The sequence below is a fragment of the Drosophila suzukii genome, chromosome 3 (genome assembly GCF_043229965.1).
Source record: "Drosophila suzukii chromosome 3, CBGP_Dsuzu_IsoJpt1.0, whole genome shotgun sequence".
Classification (NCBI taxonomy): Eukaryota; Metazoa; Arthropoda; class Insecta; order Diptera; family Drosophilidae; genus Drosophila; species Drosophila suzukii.
In genome coordinates this window covers 16,955,262-16,974,593 of record NC_092082.1, presented here as the reverse complement: position 1 = coordinate 16,974,593, position 19,332 = coordinate 16,955,262, and the positions used below count along the sequence as shown (strand labels likewise).

The window sequence follows — 19,332 nt, the reverse complement described above, 5'->3', positions numbered from 1 at the left end:
TGCAAAAACCGAGTTGACGAGATTTAACTTATATGATTTTACTAACTACTTGATGTAATTTGATAAAAGCATTTCCGAGTGCGTCGTGCTCGCAAGCGGAATGTTCCATATACATATTGTACTCAATAAAATTATAAAAGACATGCACAACAAAAACAATAACCTGGTTTAAACCCTATTTTAGGTGGGTGTAGGCTTATAATGGGGAAAAAAGAAAGCCTTTTCTTGAAGAATTTGTTCATGTAATGAATTTCTATATCAACATTTAACTTTAAATGTGATGGGCAATTAGTTAAAACTTCTATCCAATATTTTTAACAATACCACCTATCTAATTCGATCCAAATCATATAGCTATATCTTATAGCGTATCCTAGCGTAATTTGTACATCATTTTATTTTTAATCATGTGCCCAATTTTAAGTAAGTTCAATTATATTTAGCGATCTATTTAAATATTTTGGTTTAGTTTTCAGGGCTGCAACAAACAATATTTTTAAAAAGTGCGCCAAATGCAGGCGCGCCATTGCTCCAAAAAATAGTGCTAGTATTGATAGGAATCGGTATTTTTCCTTTTTACTAAAAACGTTTTTTGCGATTAAACCTTATATAAATTAATTTATAAAATGTTATTTAATAATATCCGTTTTTAACACCCTATTAAAAATAATGTGAATTCACAATAAAGTGACTATGCAATCCGGCTATAAATTCAGGATTTCGTTGCCTCGCCCCTCTGGTCACACTGCATTTTTGCAAATAAAAAATAAAATATTCGCATAGCACACAAAAGTAAGCACTTTGCCAATGTAATGTTTACTATATAATCGATCAAATACCTGTTCGAGCCATCTCAATGCCAATTGAAACGAGTTTACATCCGCGGGCCGAGTGAAATGGAAAGAAAGTGATTGGTGATTCGCCCAACGGACAACTGTTTGTGTGTTTGTACTTAGTGACGTGCGCTTGCTGCGCTGCAACTGCGCTGCCGCTGCTCTGCTTTTTGGGACTCCACTGCAACGCAAAAAGGAACCCCCAGTTTTGGTAGCCTAGAGAACCATTCCCGCGGGATCTCAGGATCGAGCGATGGAAAAGTTTCCGCTAAAGGGCAGCAGGGAGGCCGCTGCGGAGGGCAACAGCTACATAACCGCCTACCAAACGGTCATGAAAAAGGTACGCACCGTACGTGATAGACCAGACCCATGGGGATTTCCCAAAACACCTACGCAGCACAAAAGACGACGGCTAAAACAATGGAATTTTGGTTAATTTTAGATAAATATGGTTGGGGAATACGAGTTCTGAATCATATATCCGATCATTACTTACGAACTTTCAAAAAGTGCTACAAATTATTTATTTTAAATGTAATATAAGGTTTCGTTACTGCTTTTTCTGAGAATAGCTATATAAAACAACAAGATATATAATTTTAGACATCTCAGGGTTTATCCAAAGTTATTTTCTTCAAAAAAAGCATACTAATTTTTTATTTATCGCTTTATTTTATAAGTTTTAGACCGGATTGGCAAGTAGTGTACCAATCTCTTCAATTCCAACGAAATAAGTATGACTTTGGAAGAGACTTTTGAAGCACCCCGGATAAGGGCCTGATTACACTAGTATTCTACAAAACTACTCAGTAACATCTGGCATAAGGGGGCGGAAATGCTGCCATATGTAATTCATACGCTCAGATGTATTATTTTAACTATCACGCATTGTCCGAGATCTTAATCTTATCACAGACGATGGGTAAACAAAGCGCTAGGTTCTACCTCTCCAAATCCACAAACCATACCTCATAGCTTTTCGTTATTTTGCGCTTTTTTCAGTCGAACGGCCACACAAACGGAGCTGGCGGCGACAGTGACCTAGACGGATCTTTTCGAGATCACCCGCTGGCCCAGCACTCCAAACTGACCACCTCGCTGACGGCGGCGGGCACCGACGACGAGGACATGATCGACATCACACCGCGCTCCAGTCCGGGTGATGTGATTGGTGGCGGTGGCGGAGGAGGAAGCAGCAGTGGCTATCACCGGGAAACGGCCACCGAATCGGACACCGAAAGAGATTTCGGACACTTGGGTGGCGGTGGAGGTGGCGGTGGCGGCGGTGGCGGCGGTGGCAATCATCACAATCAGCGGACAATGCACCAGCTTCACCACCAGCATGTGCCAACTCACAGTGCCTTCGGCGATCCCATGGACGGTGAGTTCAGAGAGAAAGATCCATTGCGTAAAGCGTCCACTGTCACTGTCTGCGGTGTTAATCAAGATCATGATCATATGAGTAAGGCGACGTCACCTCGCCTCGTCGCCGGCTCCCAGTTGCCAGTTCCCAGTTTTCGGTGGCGTGGCACACAGCTGTACTCGCTCTCTGGGCAATTCAATTAATTCGAACGATCATTAGCATACAGACATGTGCATAATTGTGGAGACACTGGTTGAGTACCAGTTAAATTCATGATATATAAACAAGAATCACAGAACTATAGTTTGTACACGTGATGACTATTTGGCGTAATAATCACTGAGCTGTCTAAACAACCAGCTGGCATTTCTATTGGGAATTATTTATTCGATTGAAAATGAATGCATTGTATTTGTTGGGTAAATACTAATTCTCATGTGTGATGTGGGTTGCAATCATTGAATAATTATGATGTTAACGATACGCTAAAACGATAAATATCTTTAGTAATATCTAACTTTATTAAAGCGAAAAAATGAGTGGTGTTTACATTGTCGTAATCATATAAAATATACAGATTTGCGTGTCAAAAATACATATTACTGCCAATAATAAACAATCACTTATATGGCATTTAAGTAAGGTTATAAAAGTCTATGGTTTTTCTGTTAACATACTTATAAACAAAGTAAAATGCTTAGAATTATTATTTTCTCTATGGACTTTGACCATTAAAATTAAATTAATCAAGTTATATCCCACTCAATCTAGACAATGTAAACCAGAGCCAAAATTGTCAACTAAAAATGCTTATTGTATTCTTTTTTCTTGCCGTAGGAGCACTGTCCTTCTATGGTTCCTCGGATGTACAAGATGATATTCCTGGCATTGGACAGTACGAAGATTTTCACACCATCGATTGGCAGCGGGACATTGCCCGCGACCGAATGCGACATCGCTATATAGTGAAGAAGCGACAGGACTCCCTGTGGGATCTGATAAAGGTAAGATTCCACTATATCACTATGAAACACTTGATCAACTATATTCTTTCAGGGCTCGATTGATGCCGGATCTGGCTGGCTATGCGTTCTGCTCGTCGGCATAGCCGCGGGTTGTGTGGCGGGTATGGTGGACATTGGAGCCAGTTGGATGTCGGATCTTAAGCATGGCATCTGCCCACCCGCCTTCTGGTTTAACCGGGAACAATGCTGCTATCCGGCCAAACAGTCGGTGTTTGAGGAAGGCAACTGCTCGACTGTGAGTGCGATTACTTTTCTTAGAAATAAGACACTAAAACAACTTTCTTTTACAGTGGAAAACCTGGCCTGAGATATTTGGCCTGGATCGCAATGGCACCGGACCATATATCGTCGCTTACATCTGGTATGTGCTGTGGGCCTTGCTATTCGCCTCGCTCAGCGCCTCACTAGTGCGCATGTTTGCGCCATATGCTTGCGGATCAGGTATACCGGAGATAAAGACCATCTTGTCGGGCTTTATTATACGCGGCTATCTGGGAAAATGGACGCTGCTGATCAAATCAGTGGGCCTAATGCTGTCTGTTTCCGCTGGCCTCACTTTGGGCAAGGAGGGACCTATGGTCCACATTGCCAGCTGTATTGGAAACATATTCTCGCACGTATTCCCAAAGTACGGTCGAAATGAGGCCAAGAAGCGTGAGATTCTTTCGGCAGCAGCAGCAGCAGGTGTCTCTGTGGCCTTCGGAGCACCGATCGGAGGAGTTCTGTTCTCGCTGGAGGAAGTTTCCTACTACTTCCCCCTAAAGACGCTGTGGCGCTCCTTCTTTTGTGCGCTGATTGCTGCTTTCGTCCTGAGATCTCTGACTCCCTTTGGCAACGAGCATTCCGTGCTCTTTTTCGTTGAGTACAACAAGCCCTGGATCTTCTTTGAACTCATTCCTTTTGTGTTCCTGGGGATTATGGGAGTAAGTTCGTTATGATTTTTCAAAAACAATACTTTATTAACATGCTTCAATTTACAGGGTGTTATTGGAACATTCTTTATTAAGGCCAATTTGTGGTGGTGCCGCTACAGGAAGTTTAGCAAGCTGGGCCAGTACCCCGTCATGGAAGTGCTCTTCGTCACCCTGGTCACCGGCATTATTTGCTACCCCAACCCATTTACCCGCATGAACATGAATGAACTGATATTCCTCTTGGTCAGCAAGTGCTCACCCGGCGATGTCACCAATCCCTTATGGTTAGTTTATGAAATAAGACTTCGTAAATCGAAAATCTATGTCACTGTTTTCTATTTTTTTTAGCGACTACAAGCGCATGAATATCACGACGGGCAACACCATCATCGAGGTTACGGAACCAGGTCCCGGTGTCTACAGCTCCATTTGGCTGCTGATGCTTACCTTTATACTCAAACTGGCCCTCACTATCTTTACATTTGGCATGAAAGTGCCGGCTGGTCTGTTTATTCCGTCCCTCCTGCTGGGAGCCATCATGGGTCGCATTGTGGGAATCGGCGTGGAACAATTTGCATACAGCTATCCCAACATCTGGTTCTTTACGGGCGAGTGTGCGGACAGCAATCTCATTACGCCCGGATTGTATGCGGTCGTGGGAGCAGCAGCTGTGCTGGGAGGTGTCACTCGCATGACCGTCTCTCTGGTGGTGATCATGTTTGAGCTGACGGGTGGAGTGCGGTACATTGTACCTCTGATGGCAGCTGCCATGGCCTCCAAGTGGGTGGGCGACGCTCTGGGCAGACAGGGCATCTACGATGCGCACATAGCGCTGAATGGTTATCCGTTCCTAGACAGCAAGGAGGAATTTGCGCACACAACACTGGCAGCGGATGTGATGCAGCCCAAGTGAGTATTATATATATTATATATTTCCGATTCAAACTAACAAATACTCCTTTTCAGGCGCAATGAAACCTTGAATGTCATCACCCAAGACTCCATGACGGTAGACGATGTGGAGAACCTGCTAAAAGAAACCGAACACAATGGATATCCAGTGGTGGTGTCCAGGGAGAATCAATATTTGGTGGGCTTTGTGCTGCGCAGGGATCTTAACTTGGCCATAGGTGGGTCTTGCCTAGTTCCAATCTTATTTTCCATTAACACCATCTTTTCTCAGGCAACGCCAAGCGTCTGATTGAGGGAATCAGCAGCAGCTCTATAGTATTATTTACCTCGACCCAACCCATTCAAAATCTGGGACCCCAGCCGCTTAAACTGAAAAAGATCTTGGACATGGCTCCTATAACAGTGACGGATCAAACGCCCATGGAAACGGTAGTGGACATGTTCCGAAAGCTAGGACTTCGCCAAACATTGGTGACACACAATGGGTACGTTTCTTAGTAATTGCTATTAAACCAGTTATAAGTTATCTAATATACATTTCATTGCAGTCGCCTACTCGGAGTAATTACCAAGAAAGATGTGCTGCGCCATGTAAAGCAGATGGATAATGAAGACCCAAACACGGTGCTCTTCAACTGAATTTATCTGCAAATCAGAAGCTGGGCGAGCGCTGCTTCTAGTTATTATTATGTGAACTATCGCAACAAAAAATATTTGATATGTGCAAAGTGCAGATTGCAATCTAAGCTTAAGTGAAAAGTTGAAAGTGTGGATGCAAATCGGACTGAAGTGGATTAGAGTGGAATCGCGTGATTAGGACAGTTAGGATCAGACGTTCGAGCGTGAGAGATTTAGCAAAATTGTGTGCAGTTCTATTATATATTTATATATCTCGTTAATGTTAATTGTATAATTTATTTTACTCTAGGCAAATGGTTATAAAAGATTTGTATTTATTGCCATTTTGTAATTATGTCATTGTAACACCTTTTTCTACACACCACATATTATTTTTATATGTTACTTTCTAGCCTTCGAGCCTGATAAAGAGTGTACACTATGGAATGATTAGTAGTTGAGATAGATACAATTTTATTTTATGAATCCTTTTGATACAAGCGCCGTTTTAACGAGATCCTCGAAAAAAACAGTCTTATTTTACGCAATATTTCATATATTTTTGCATTTTGTTCGAAATTATACACAGAGAAAAAACTCTTGTTTATACAATATATAGTCTATATTTACATGTGGTATTTGTTAGAGATCTGAGAAATTTTAAAATAAACTCGTGTAAATAGCAACCCTAAGAGAAGATGAAACCGTACATATTGACATAAGCAGTCATGCAAATATAAGATATATTATTTCCAAACTGAGAACAAAACCGAAGTGGCTCTTTAATACTCCACGTAGAAAATCTGGAACTCATCTCCATAGAGGCCGGTAATTAACCAGCGACTGTAAGACAATTAATGTATGATTTAATTTATTCCAACTAATTTTATTGTTAATGTATTTAGCTTACCCATTGTCGCTACTTTTGATAAGGCTGCCTTTGCCCCGAAGACCTCCTCTGACATGGGCATGGGCTCCATCACTCACCCGGTAGTATTCAAGAGCTCCATCATTGCCTGGGCAGTAGATGATGTTTCCATCCCGACTGCAAGCTATCACGTTCTTGAATGGCAGTGGGATCTGGACTATCAATTGGGCCATATCCTGTTCAGTAGTAGAAATAATGTTTAAAGTCCCTCAATGTCATGTTGGTCATGTAACTACCTCATCCACAAGTCGCATGTCGTGATAGAACGCCTGACCACTCAGATCGCAGCTGAGGACGAACTGCTTGCCTTCCATCTCTGTTCGGAGCAGCGTGGAGACCATAAAACGATGTCGCCTAAGGGCCAGCAATTGGATCTGCTTGGTGGCTGCCGCTTGACGACCAGTGCTCCAGCAACGGTAGACGCCACCGTCGTTAGTGCCCAGCACAAAATCATCTACCCCAAGGGCCACCAAAGCTGTGGGCTCCGAGGTAACGGTGGCGGGAAGGGAGTACCTAGTGAAAAACATTAAATGTTACAAAACAACCAACTGTTTTAAATCCTAATTGTCCTTACTCCCAATTCAGAGTCATCTTTCTGCTCAAATCCCATTGTCTAACACTGCCATTAGCATAGCAAGCCATCAGGAGCTGTTCCCTTGGCCAGTCGAGAGCAATTGCAGCTCCCTGTGTGGAGGATACACCGTAGAGCTGTTTTATATCTATGCTGGAATCGGCACCCCTCGCCTGTTCATATAACCAAACGAAGAGCTCTCCATCCATGGTGGAACCCGCGAACATGTTCTTGTTGAAGGGATTTGTGCACAGACTTCGGAGGCATGATTTCAAGGGCAAAGTTTTGGCCTCGGCGTAGATGACCAGGTTGCCATTGGACATTCTTTGGGGGACGAACAGCTTGAGCTGCTGATCCACGTGCTCGCACCAGTCATCATGGGGAGCCACCGTGGTGGCCACCAGAGCAGGAGCATTGTTTGTGTGGACACAGAGCCAGATGGCCAGTCCCTGCGAGTTTTCCACCCCACCCATTGCCAGCTTCTGATAGGTGAACACCTGCAGCTCCTCCTCCAACCGGCACTGGATCATTGCCAGATCCTCCATCAGAGGAGTGGGATTCATTAGCTCCCGCTCTATCATTGGACATATTTGGCGTAACCACTTGGCCAAAGCTCTTTCGTCGTATTCCACATCCTTGCTGCTAACGAGTCGTTGCTCCGTTTGTGTGGCCACATGCAACTTCTCCTGCGTTCCCGTGGTTGCATCCTTGCTGGGAGGCGGTGGATCGGTGCCCGTGCAGTTGTCCACCAGGGCGTACTGCTTCTCCAACGGTTGGGTAGCCGGAAATTCAACAACGGGTGAGCTGTAATGCGATAGTACGTCCATTTTCCATGAGCTTACGAGCACTAATGTTTGGGCTTCAGCAATCGGCTATCAGTAACCTAGGTAACACCATGATTCAACCCTTAAAAGTAGGGAATCTATCTTAAGATCGGTTTTGAATCCAATCTACTTTTATTTTTTTATGAATTTATGAAATTAATACGTTGTTTTTTTAAAATTTCCTTTTTTTATTCATACACGATTATTCATTTGAAAGAAATTTTGGATTGGTAATATAAATCTGGTAAAGTTATAACAAAAACCAAAACACCTGAAGAAACTTGAAAATACATTTTTTTTAACTCTTTTTGAAATATAGACGAAAAGTGTTAGAAAACCAATCGTCTTGCACTAAAATAGGTGACAACCCAAACCCAGAAAACCCGTAAAAATCCCCATGGTAAATTTTAAGAAATTAACTTTAGTAGGCTTTCTTGTCATCTGTCAACGGAATTACAAGCCATTACAAGCAAAAATTATTTGCAGCTAAGACGTTTAAGAAGCAAAACGAAAAAACCTTAATAAAAATGATAGGGACATTTACTAAAGCGGCCACAGGTAAGAAAATGCCGATTACTAGCTTAGCTTTTTCTGAAAAAAAGAAACCACGGCAGCCTGCGCACGGATCGGCCTGAAGATTGGCCAGGCTAAGGGTGTTCAGGGGGGAACCCAGATGGGTAATTTTACCCATTTTCCAAAGCATGCCCGTTTCTTACACGGATCCTCATCGCTTTGGGATGATAAGGATAAAGACAAATCCAGTGATGAATGCGAGCCTGAGCCAAAGGACGTTTGCAAGACGGACGCCGAGCTGGTCAAGAACAAGGATGAATGTGAGGTTAAGGAGAAGGATGAGTGTGAGGAGGAGAAGTCGGGCAGCGGAGGCAAGGTTCTGGAGAGCAAGGGTCGTAAGGGAGTTATCCATGCTGTCATCGGTCCCGTCATCGATGTGTACTTCGAGGAGGAAGTTCCCGAGGTGCTCAATGCCCTCAAGGTGCAGGATGCTCCTATCGACAACTTGGTGCTGGAGGTAAGTCATAAGTTAATTTTTTTTTCTTGAATTTTAAACCCGGTCTGCGTGGGGTATGTTCAATATTTTTTTATTTCAAAATTTTATATTTTTCAAAATTTGTTAAAAACTGTTATATTATTTTTAAAATCTTAGTACATGATATGAAAATGTAGTAAACTAATAGTATTTACTATTATTCCTGTTGTATTATTTAGTCATAAGTTAATATTTTTTTTAATTTAAACATGGTCTCCGTAAGGTAAGTTCAATATTTTTTTATTTCAAAATTTTTTATATTTCAAAATTTTTTAAAAACTGTTATTTTTAAATCTAAATAAACTTAAAAATTTAAGTTAATACAACAACAATTAGTTTGTAATTATAAAAATAATCAATTTTAAATCCTTGAAATTGAATTAAGTTGTAAAAAATATGAATAAACTAAAATACACTTTTTTCTGCATAGGTTTTCCACCACCTAGGCAACAACATCGTGCGCTGCGTGGCCATGGACTCCACCGAGGGACTCCGGCGTGGTCAGCCGGTCATCGACACGGGCTATCCCATCCGTGTAGCGGTGGGCAAGGCCGTCTTGGGTCGTATCCTCAACGTCGTGGGCGATCCCATCGACGATCGCGGCGAGATCAAGTCTGATTACTACTCCTTCATCCACAACGAAGCCCCGGAACTGACCGATCTGAGCGTGAAGCCTGAGATCCTGGTCACTGGCATCAAGGTGATCGATCTGCTGGCTCCCTACGTCAAAGGCGGCAAGATCGGTCTGTTTGGAGGAGCCGGCGTGGGCAAGACTGTGCTCATCATGGAGCTGATCAACAACATAGCCAAGTCCCATGGCGGTTACTCCGTGTTTGTGGGCGCTGGAGAGCGAACACGTGAGGGGAATGACTTGTACCACGAGATGATAGAGTCCAAGGTTATTTCAACGGAGGATGATTCCTCGAAGGTGGTGCTGGTCTTTGGCCAGATGAACGAGCCGCCAGGTGCCCGTTCCCGCGTGGTCCTCACGGGCTTGACCATCGCCGAGTATTTCCGCGATGTTGACGGCCAGGATGTGCTGCTCTTTATTGATAATATTTTCCGGTTCACTCAGGCGGGATCGGAGGTGTCGGCCCTGCTCGGACGCATTCCTTCGGCTGTGGGCTATCAGCCAACTTTGGGAACCGACATGGGCACCATGCAGGAGCGGATCACCAGCACCCGCAACGGTTCCATCACATCCGTTCAGGCTGTCTACGTGCCCGCCGATGATCTCAGTGATCCCGCTCCGGCGGCTACCTTTTCGCATTTGGATGCCACCACCGTCCTTTCTCGCCCCATTGCCGAGTTGGGCATCTATCCGGCTGTGGATCCCTTGGACTCGTCGTCCCGCATCCTCGATCCGGACGTTGTTGGCGAAGAGCACTACAATGTGGCCCGTGCAGTTCAGAAGACTCTTCAGGCCTACAAGTCGCTCCAGGACATTATCGCCATCCTGGGCATGGACGAGTTGTCTGAGGACGATAAGTTAACGGTGGCCAGGGCCCGCAAGATGCAGCGCTTCCTCTCGCAGCCTTTCCAAGTGGCTGAGATCTTTACCGGTCACCCGGGCAAGTTGGTGCCCGTGGAGAAGTGTGTGGAGGGCTTCAAGAGGCTTTTGAATGGGGATTACGACGACATACCGGAGATCGCCTTCTACATGGTAGGGGATGCGGAGGAGGTCCTGGCCAAGGCCACCCAACTGGCCGCCAGTATGTCTGGGGATGCTCCTCCACCGCCGAAGGGCGAGGCCGGCAAGGAGAAGGAGGGCGAGGCTAAGAAGGAGGGTGAAGCTAAGAAGGAGGATAAGGACAAAATGGAGGCCAAGCCGGAAGAAGCCAAAAAGGAAGAGTCCAAGGATGACAAGTCGAAGGACGACAAGTCAAAGGATCCGGAAAAGAAGGACAAGTAAATTCGCATGGTGATTCCACATGGGAAAAATTAGTAAACGTCTAATTTAAGATTAGTTTTACTAAGTACACAAAAAAATATTACGTTTGTAATTTTATAATCGGAAAAGGAACATATTCCCAATAAACCCTACTTAAGCTAAAATTTATAAAATATTTTTGTATACAACTTAATTTTTTTTTTTTTTTATTCCACGAAATTATTTTTGTTTTCGTGCTTTTATTATAAACTAAAAGCGTTCTTTAAAAATTTCCATAACAACCATTATTTAATATTTATGTAGGATTGAAGATTGGCAGCCCTATTTATAGCAGATCAGTTAATCTGTTGCATAACATTTTTCTGTAGAATGAGCATCAGCAGAGGAAGGTCGCGTGTGTCTCAGCAATATGTCAACTTAAGTATAAAAACTGTATCAAAGATGTGTGTTAATCGAAGAATAAGCCAATAATAAATTTATGGAAGCCAATGGAAGCTTTTCTTTACATTTATCTGTCATATGTTTGCTGAATAATGCACAAGGTTTTCAAAATTTCTCCTAAAACCCCCTGTCGCCTGGATCAGAGTGAAAATATGATATTGAGGAATATGTTTTCTTAACAATAATTAAAAACTTCGTTACCCCGATTTTCGAAAGCCAGGGGCGTAGTCAAAGAAAGATTGGGGGATTAAAAGGTAAATCACTCCCAAAGTCAACAATTTCTAAAAATACTTACAATAAATAATTTCTTACAGTGTTCTATAAAAAAAAGAGCATAGCAAATAAGCAGTTAAAGTCCCCATTTAAAAATTACATGGCAAGATGTGGTCAGTGGGAAAAAATCACAAGAAATCACAAGATCCCAACCGTTCCACAAATTTCGTGACATGTTTGGTATTTTTGGTATATACTGGTATTTCTTGAACTGTCAAACAATCGATAGCTACTTTCCCGATATTCCGGTAGCCATAAATTATTGCCGGCGCATATCGCACGAGAGGAAATTTTCATTTCAACGAATTGAGGTAATTAAAATTACAATAACTGTCCCCAGAACATGTGCAATCTGTGCCAAAAGTGCTGCTAGAAGGGGTTATCCACGTGTGCTACATTGCATGCAGGCTAATCACGCGAAAAGTGCGTCCAAAGGTGCAGGGTAAAAATCGATAGAGAAAAGCGAATGGGAAAAAATGGACGGGAAAATGGAGGGGGCGCTCCTTTTTCAACATGACGTGACTAAGACCACTTTGCATTTACAGCTATAAACAGGCTATTACGCGGAAAGCACATATAAATTCCCGGCTTAAACCGCATTTCGAAGTCGCATAAATATTGACAGTCGGCTAGGATAGCTAATGTAAGTAGAGCACCTCTTTATAGTATGTTATTTTGGAGGGGGGTTAGCAATAGCACAAATGCAAATGCAAATGGTAAAGCGCAAACAGATTGTCAAACAAATTCGATTTCCGTAATAATTGCAGCACACCGACGACGACGACAATGGCCAACAACAACTACGCTGGGTTCAACTACGGCGGCACCCAGTACAATACTGGCCAGGTCTCGTACCCGGCGGTAACCAACGCCACCTACGCGAACGCGGCTGCCTATCAGAACGCCGCCGTGGCCGCCGGACAGGGTGGCTATGGCGGCGGAGCAGCAGGAGCAGGCGCTGGCGCCTCCTCGGGCCCAGGGGCAGGGGGGTACGGTGGCTACGGCGACTACCGCAGTGCCATGCAATCGTACGATGCCACCAAAACATTCTATCAGCAATCGTCGGCCAGCTACAACGCCTCCGGTTCGACAGCCTCGGTCAGCAAGACGCATTACTCGGCTCCGCCAGTCAAGAACCAGGTCAACAAGGGCAAGATGGACAAGTCGAATGGTGGACCCAAGCCCCCTAGCACGGCTCCGCCGTCGGGCAACAATTACGGCTATGATACGGCCCTCTACAATGCCGCCAGCATGTATGTGGCCCAGCAGCATCATCCCAACCAGAAGCCAAATGGCGGCGCCAATAACTGGTATCAGCGCAAGATGGGACCGAACATTCCCGGTGCTCCGGCTCTGAGGGGCATGCGTCCCAAGGCACCGCCACGCCCACAGCAGCTGCACTACTGCGAGGTGTGCAAGATCTCGTGCGCCGGACCGCAGACCTATCGGGAGCATCTCGAGGGACAGAAGCACAAGAAGCGCGAGGCCTCGCTAAAGATGTCCGCCAGTGCCACCAGTACCACTCAGAATCGTGGCAATAATTACCATTGCGAGCTGTGCGACGTGACCTGCACGGGCACCGATGCCTATGCCGCCCATGTGCGCGGAGCCAAGCACCAGAAGGTGGTCAAGCTGCACCAGAAGCTCGGCAAACCCATTCCCTCCGAGGAGCCCAAGAAGATGGGCAAGATTAACTTTGTGCCCGCCGCTGCTGGGGCTGGCGGATCAGCAGGAGCTGCTGCTAGCGCTGCTAAGACTGACGGCGGCTCGAACGAAAGCGATGCAGCTGGAGACCTTGATGATAATCTGGACGATTCGTTGGGCGAGAACACGGACAATATTAAGCCGGTGGGCGGCGAGTATATCGAGGAGGTCAAAGATGAGGAGGGCAAGATACTGAGCTTCAACTGCAAGCTGTGCGACTGCAAGTTCAACGACCCCAACGCCAAAGAGATGCACATGAAGGGCCGCCGCCATCGCTTGCAGTACAAGCGCAAGGTGCAGCCCGACCTGGTGGTGGACTTCAAGCCCACTCCGCGCCAGCGTCGTCTGGCCGAGGCCCGTGCCAACCGGGCCATGATGTCCTCGCATCGTGGCGGCGAAGATCACGACGGCAGCTACTGGGAGGAGCAGCGCAACCGCCAGTACAACGAGGAGTATGACTACAACAACTGGATGTCCCGCAGTTTTGGAGGTGAGTTCGCACACAATATTCTTTGGGGTGGGTCAGTGCTCCAGTTAAACCAGTTATAAACCACCCCTATTGAAGGAATACGTAGCATCATTTGCAGGGCAAGTCGTAAATATTAAATAAGGTGGTTTAGTTACGTAACTACTTTACCGGGGTCTAACTTCAATTGATTAATTTAATTTAAGTTCAAGTAACATCCCAATTTTTAACCAATTAGTCGTGCTTATTTGACTTCCATTTTAAAGAAATTGAATGCTTGGATAACATACTCTTTCACATATCTCTATTATACTATCTCGATTATCTCGATTATACTATTCGGAAGACACATTTAGATTTTTAAAATTGTTTTTAATGTGCTTTTGCTATCCCAGCTTCTTGATCAAGATGTATACCAATGTTTGAATATTTTACTTATTTTATAGACATAAATTTAATATTTTAATAAGAAAGGATACCCACCAGTCAAACTTTCTTAACTTGAATCATTAATCTGTAAAGCGGAATTTCAACCTTAATTGTTTTCCGGCATTTAAATGGAATTTGTAATTAAGATCATGGCTGATTATAATAAGCACAAATATGTTTGATATGCTCTTTTCGCAGGTGCCCAGCGCTTCGGTCGCATGGGCAATGGACCGCCGCCGCACTTTGGCATGATGCCCGGCGGAAATGTGCGCCGCCCGGAGAGCACCGACGATCGCCACGCCATAGCGCGTCACGCCGAGATCTATCCCAAGGAGGAGGAGCTGCAAACCATCCAGCGCATCGTCTCGCACACTGAGCGGGCCCTGAAACTGGTCTCCGATGCCCTGGCGGAGCAGCCCAGCGATGCCGGAGCGTCTAACAAGAAGGACAAGGGCGACAAGTCGTCGGAGAAGGATGGACGCGACAACCAGATCTTCTCGTTCCACAAGGATGCCGACAACGGTGGCAATGTGGTGCGCATCCTAAAGGGAGTTATGCGAGTCGGTTACCTGGCCAAGGGGCTGCTGCTTCACGGCGACAACGCCGTCGAATTGGTTGTCCTCTGTGCGGAGAAGCCAACGGCGGGTCTCCTGCAGCGTGTGGCCAATGTGCTGCCCGACAAACTTAAGGAGGTGGCAGGTAAGTTGAGATGAGGCAGCTGCCATCGTAGTTATTGCATAGCCCTATATTCTTGAATGACATTTCGGTTGTCCTATTGAGAGGATCAGATGAAAACTTTTTCCAGAGAAATGGCTTGAGTGATAAATGCGGCTGAAAAGCATCACTGAATCACTGAATCAAAACAAATACATACGTTCTTAGCTTGGCCAATTTCACACTGACCAGCGCAGTTGAATTTGGCCAAATTGGAAGCGGCTTTAACTAGTCAACTAAAACTACAAAAAAAAGAGCAAAAAACGATTTTCGGAGCGCTCAAGATGCAAGATGAACGCAACTCATATTCGCTATTCATTACGTTCACGTTCGACGGGCAATTTGTGTGGAAAAAGTCAGCAAATCAAATCAAATCAAATTAAATTAAATCAAATTATTGTACATAGAAACTAGGACAACTAGGAGTTGAGCCCTGTTGTTGCGGTGGATATAGATTGCCACGCCCGCCAAACCGCGCCCAACGCCCCAGCCAACATAGCAACTAATTGCGAATAAAAACCGTATTTGCCGTTTTCAGCTTCTCTCTCTGCAGGATAAGTTTCGAGCCTCGAGCCTTGAGCCTTAGCCTAGAAGCTCCGTGTGTCTTGAGTCTAGAGTGTGTCGTTCAGTTAGCCGTCTGTAGCTGTAGCTGTAGCTCAGCCCAGCCCAGCCCTCCCAGGTTGCTCCTCCTCCCGCTCGGCTGCTGCTGCTGCTCTCCGCTCCACTCCACTCCAATCACCACCAGCGGATCGTCACGGTAACAAGCGCGGACTCGGTGCCACAAGTCAGTCCAGCCTCCTGCAGTCTAATCATGTGGTGTGGTGTGGTCTCCTTGATGAACAATCAAAACCACAACCAAAACCAAAACTCTTAACCAACTGAAATTCGAAACCAAAGGAATATATTTATACAAAGTTTGCGCGCGCTTGTTTCCGCCTCCGGATGATCAAAACTTTGTGTAAATAAAGTCCTTTTTTGGCCTGGCCATGAAGTTGAACCACACAACAGCACGCCAAGAAGCAATATGCGATTGATCCACACACGAGATGCAAGTGCTAGAGCCCAAAATTGCAGCGCTGATGTGTGGCGCCTCCATCTTTTACTCGAAACCATAAGCAAATATATCTATACAATATATTATCTCGTATACATATATATGTCCATGCGGTCGAATTGTGTGTATCAAGCTTGATTGTCCAATATAGAAAATTCCAATATATAAATGCAAGTCAAAATTGCGAGCGAAATTTGCGTTGCGCACGGTGAATGGAGAATACTGAATACAGAGACGTCTGGTCAACGTTTCCCGCAGCCATAAATTTCGTTCAATATTTTAATGCAAAACTAAACTAACCAACAAACAATTCCGTTAAATAATTCAAGTCGAAATTCAGTAACTAAACAGAAGTGTGCGCGCTCTAAGGGGAATTGCAACGGGTGGATGACGCCGAGTCCGAGTCTCGAGCTTGCAATTCCGTTTACGAGACCCCAAAACGGAGATACCATACCGATACCATACCGATCCCAGCACGCAAGTCGATCGAATCTCCTGTTTGCTGGGACCCGAGCGAATACGAGGATCGTGGGAAGAAACAAACATTATTCGTGCTTTTCATACCGTGCATCAAGTCCCCATTTGAACAATACTTATGTATTGTTGCTAATCACTATTTTACAATGTACGTGCATTTTGCGGGCCCACACTGGAATTTTGCTTCACCCACAATGTTTGTCTCTTTTTCCAAGTCGAATCTAGTATTTCGATGTTACTAAGTCCTACTTCAAAGATGCCCTTAGTAAGATTTTGTGTTTTTGCTCTCTTGATTTCAGGCGACATTCAGGTCAATTATCGAGTGGAGGTCAACGCTGAGGATGCCGCCCTAATCGTGCTGGATGAGTCTGTCTCGGTTAAAATAACCCTCACTTCGCCCTTGCTACGAGACACCAATCCAGGAGAGGTTTCCACCAGCGAAGATGGTGAAGGCGATGCTGAATACTTGGCCCGAGAGCCCTGTCTTCGTGTAAGTAGCCTTTTCAAAGTCATAGGTCAATAATAATAGGAGATTCATGTTCAAAGATCTTGAGTGTCTTGTTTAAGAGTCGTTTTCTCAATGTCATGTTAAGGTTGCAGGTTCTTATCTGTCAGAGAAAGTTAGCTAAAAAGTTACAAATTACCAATTTAACTGGAACACTTATTTAGTTAAGAATGTTTGGTCAGATAAACACTAAGATATTGAGAAACTGTATGTTTTCGAAAAAGCTTTTTAATTTAACGTCAAAAGTTAACATGACATTGAGAAACCTACTCTTAATTGATTTCAATTTGATTTTTAAAGAGTTTTTAGTTAGTACAGCCATTTAAAAATGATTCAATGACAATGTATCTAAAATTTCACGTTTATCTTGAAAGCTCTTCGCGATATCGAAATATTTATCACACAGAATTATTGCTTTAAAAACGATGAATCAAATCCATCAAATCCATACCTCAACCAATAACCTGACACCTTTTAAATACTCTTTACAGGCTTTGGCTGACTTGCGACATGCCAAGTGGTTCCAGGCCCGTGCCACTGGCCTGCAGTCGTGCGTCATGGTCATTCGCATACTGAGGGACTTGTGCCAGCGCGTAGCCTCCTGGCAGGCACTGCCTCAGTGGTCCTTGGAGCTGCTCGTGGAAAAGGTGATCTCGTCGGCTGGATTTCCAATCTCTCCCGGCGACTGCATGCGCCGCATCATGGAGGCTTTGTCCTCGGGCTTTTTGATCAATGGACCTGGCCTGCTAGATCCCTGCGAGAAAGACCCGACCGACGCCCTGCTGGACTTAACCAAGCAGGAACGCGAGGATCTCACTGTGTCGGCACAGCTGTTCCTGCGCTACATTGCTTTCCGCCAGATATACAAGGTGCTCGGCATGGAGCCACTGCCGGCCATGAAGTTTCCCATGCGTCCGTGGCGCGTCAACCGCAAGCGACGCAGGTCGTCGGGCAAGGCTGGTGGTGCACCCGGTGGCGAGACCGAGTCCAATGACATCGACGAGACCGGCTCCGATGAGAAGGTGGCCAAAAAGGAGGGCGCTGGGGCCACTGCCGGTAGCGCCTAGGCGGCGGATTTAGGTTATATACACGTAGTCGGCTACTAATATTACGATTTCTCTCAAGATTAACGCGCGCCCAAGCGCCACTTAACTATAACCAACTCTTATCTCTCCACGAGTATTCAAACCAATTGGGACACGTGGAGCCAAGCATGTCCAACATGTTGCCCGATTGGCAATTAGTTAACCCCCTATACACAACATCCCTTTAACTTACAATACTTAGCGGATCATGCAACTTGTATTTTTGTAGCATTAGTGCAACGGAGGGCAATGTATTCTGTTTGATATGATGTGAACATCTCGGTCCCCACACGATTCACACACAACATATATATAAATACAAGAACGAAACGGATTTTAATAAAACGTAATGAACAACTATAATGATCAAATTATTTTTATTGAAATAAAGAAACGTTTTATCCATTTAATAGTTTAGAAATCGTAGTTCTTAGGATTTTAGAGTTTGGGGAGGTATTTTGGAACCTGGTTATATTAATAATGGCTTACAAATTAACAGGTGCTATAATCGAAATGTTTTATAACAGATGTTAAAGGAAATCGTTCCATTTTGAGCAACTTTTCTTATTGACAGTTTGCGGACTTTCAGCAAGACGTTTATTAGACCTTGATACCTTGTTCCTGGATCTATTGAAGTTCATGGGAAGCTCCTCTTGCTTTTCATCGATTTTCGGAGGTACTACTGCAGTTTTCTGTGGGATTTCAATGGGTTCATCCACATAGTCTGCCCACTTATTTGTTTTCCTTTGGGGAGTACTCTTCTGTTTTTCAAGGCTGTTTTCCTTCTGATCCAGTTGCTCCTGGGCTGTGAGGAATAGATCCTCCTCCAGTTTTTCCTCCTGCACTCCACGCTCCAAGTTTAGCTGCTGCACCTTGACACGGCATTCTGGTCCTTAAATTGATATTAATTCCAATTATTTTGATTTTCAATTTAAACTAGGTTTAAATAAGTACCTGATCCCCTAAAGAACTCCTTAAGCATATTCTGCTTCTGCCGGCAAATTTTACATTGCCATTTGTTCGCTTTCTTCACAATGTCCACCTAAATGGAGGAGTTTTTATATAGGATTAGGCTTTAATAGAGCTATCTATAGTTCTATAGTGCTTACCTGGTACATTTTGCATTGAATGCATTGTAAAACACGGATTTCCTGGGACATCTTTAAGCCGGGAGGAAATAATATATATTTAAATGACGCGTAGGAATGACCAGGGATGGAACATGGGAACTAATGGAACTGGTAAAATAAACAGTAA

The 19,332-nt window shown here is 44.4% G+C and overlaps 5 protein-coding genes across 8 annotated transcripts; 3 read left to right on the top strand and 2 right to left on the bottom strand.

Moving 5' to 3' along the window:
* Positions 1–734: 734 nt before the first annotated feature.
* Positions 735–6,126, top strand: ClC-c (chloride channel protein 3). Its single transcript, XM_036815205.3, has 10 exons — positions 735–1,173; positions 1,836–2,214; positions 3,034–3,200; positions 3,253–3,456; positions 3,512–4,144; positions 4,202–4,419; positions 4,484–5,044; positions 5,102–5,265; positions 5,319–5,532; positions 5,596–6,126. Exons 1-10 carry the CDS (start codon positions 1,087–1,089, stop codon positions 5,684–5,686), a joined length of 2,718 nt encoding a protein of 905 aa, XP_036671100.3. The 5' UTR covers positions 735–1,086; the 3' UTR covers positions 5,687–6,126.
* Positions 6,072–8,018, bottom strand: LOC108014634 (uncharacterized). Its single transcript, XM_017080796.4, has 4 exons — positions 7,168–8,018; positions 6,830–7,106; positions 6,576–6,769; positions 6,072–6,508 (listed from the first exon to the last, which is right to left on the bottom strand). The coding sequence occupies exons 1-4, from the start codon at positions 7,989–7,991 to the stop codon at positions 6,448–6,450; spliced, it is 1,356 nt and encodes a 451-aa protein (XP_016936285.4). The 5' UTR covers positions 7,992–8,018; the 3' UTR covers positions 6,072–6,447.
* Positions 8,019–8,363: 345 nt separating this feature from the next.
* ATPsynbetaL (ATP synthase, beta subunit-like) lies at positions 8,364–11,087 on the top strand. Its single transcript, XM_036816219.3, has 3 exons — positions 8,364–8,546; positions 8,603–9,018; positions 9,467–11,087. Exons 1-3 carry the CDS (start codon positions 8,516–8,518, stop codon positions 10,946–10,948), a joined length of 1,929 nt encoding a protein of 642 aa, XP_036672114.3. The 5' UTR covers positions 8,364–8,515; the 3' UTR covers positions 10,949–11,087.
* A 733-nt stretch (positions 11,088–11,820) lies between these two features.
* Positions 11,821–18,438, top strand: Zn72D (Zinc-finger protein 72D). 4 transcript variants are annotated; one of them, XR_005014328.3, is made up of 6 exons: positions 11,821–11,952; positions 12,187–12,284; positions 12,409–13,835; positions 14,439–14,939; positions 15,493–15,711; positions 16,785–16,975. XR_005014328.3 is itself a non-coding variant. In XM_036816521.3 (6 exons), exons 3-6 carry the CDS (start codon positions 12,428–12,430, stop codon positions 18,055–18,057), a joined length of 2,676 nt encoding a protein of 891 aa, XP_036672416.3. In that variant the 5' UTR covers positions 11,827–11,952; positions 12,187–12,284; positions 12,409–12,427; the 3' UTR covers positions 18,058–18,438. The 4 variants fall into 4 exon arrangements, 2 of the variants coding, with proteins under 2 accessions (XP_036672416.3, XP_036672417.3); XR_005014329.3 differs by having other exon boundaries at positions 15,493–15,738; positions 16,785–16,925; XM_036816521.3 differs by lacking the exon at positions 15,493–15,711 and adding an exon at positions 17,482–18,438 and having other exon boundaries at positions 11,827–11,952.
* Positions 18,434–19,293, bottom strand: LOC108014685 (MRN complex-interacting protein). The gene is made up of 3 exons (XM_017080859.4): positions 19,185–19,293; positions 19,030–19,117; positions 18,434–18,967 (listed from the first exon to the last, which is right to left on the bottom strand). Exons 1-3 carry the CDS (start codon positions 19,233–19,235, stop codon positions 18,606–18,608), a joined length of 501 nt encoding a protein of 166 aa, XP_016936348.4. The 5' UTR covers positions 19,236–19,293; the 3' UTR covers positions 18,434–18,605.
* Between the last annotated feature and the right edge of the window lie 39 nt (positions 19,294–19,332).

What these genes read in the sequence shown, in the direction of transcription:
- ClC-c (XM_036815205.3), top strand. Translation starts at nt 1,087, where the DNA reads ATGGAAAAGTTTCCGCTAAAGGGCAGCAGGGAGGCCGCTGCGGAGGGC. An exon ending in GCGGATGTGATGCAGCCCAA is followed by an intron (nt 5,045 to 5,101) that starts GTGAGTATTATA and finishes ACTCCTTTTCAG; the next exon opens with GCGCAATGAAACCTTGAATG. An exon ending in GGATCTTAACTTGGCCATAG is followed by an intron (nt 5,266 to 5,318) that starts GTGGGTCTTGCC and finishes ATCTTTTCTCAG; the next exon opens with GCAACGCCAAGCGTCTGATT.
- LOC108014634 (XM_017080796.4), bottom strand. Translation starts at nt 7,991, where the DNA reads ATGGACGTACTATCGCATTACAGCTCACCCGTTGTTGAATTTCCGGCT. An exon ending in ACATGCGACTTGTGGATGAG is followed by an intron (nt 6,770 to 6,829) that starts GTAGTTACATGA and finishes ACTACTGAACAG; the next exon opens with GATATGGCCCAATTGATAGT. An exon ending in ATCAAAAGTAGCGACAATGG is followed by an intron (nt 6,509 to 6,575) that starts GTAAGCTAAATA and finishes ATTGTCTTACAG; the next exon opens with TCGCTGGTTAATTACCGGCC.
- ATPsynbetaL (XM_036816219.3), top strand. Translation starts at nt 8,516, where the DNA reads ATGATAGGGACATTTACTAAAGCGGCCACAG. An exon ending in ATTTACTAAAGCGGCCACAG is followed by an intron (nt 8,547 to 8,602) that starts GTAAGAAAATGC and finishes AAACCACGGCAG; the next exon opens with CCTGCGCACGGATCGGCCTG. An exon ending in TCGACAACTTGGTGCTGGAG is followed by an intron (nt 9,019 to 9,466) that starts GTAAGTCATAAG and finishes TTTTCTGCATAG; the next exon opens with GTTTTCCACCACCTAGGCAA.
- Zn72D (XM_036816521.3), top strand. Translation starts at nt 12,428, where the DNA reads ATGGCCAACAACAACTACGCTGGGTTCAACTACGGCGGCACCCAGTAC. An exon ending in GATGTCCCGCAGTTTTGGAG is followed by an intron (nt 13,836 to 14,438) that starts GTGAGTTCGCAC and finishes CTCTTTTCGCAG; the next exon opens with GTGCCCAGCGCTTCGGTCGC. An exon ending in CAAACTTAAGGAGGTGGCAG is followed by an intron (nt 14,940 to 16,784) that starts GTAAGTTGAGAT and finishes TCTTGATTTCAG; the next exon opens with GCGACATTCAGGTCAATTAT.
- LOC108014685 (XM_017080859.4), bottom strand. Translation starts at nt 19,235, where the DNA reads ATGTCCCAGGAAATCCGTGTTTTACAATGCATTCAATGCAAAATGTAC. An exon ending in TTCAATGCAAAATGTACCAG is followed by an intron (nt 19,118 to 19,184) that starts GTAAGCACTATA and finishes TCCTCCATTTAG; the next exon opens with GTGGACATTGTGAAGAAAGC. An exon ending in GGAGTTCTTTAGGGGATCAG is followed by an intron (nt 18,968 to 19,029) that starts GTACTTATTTAA and finishes TATCAATTTAAG; the next exon opens with GACCAGAATGCCGTGTCAAG.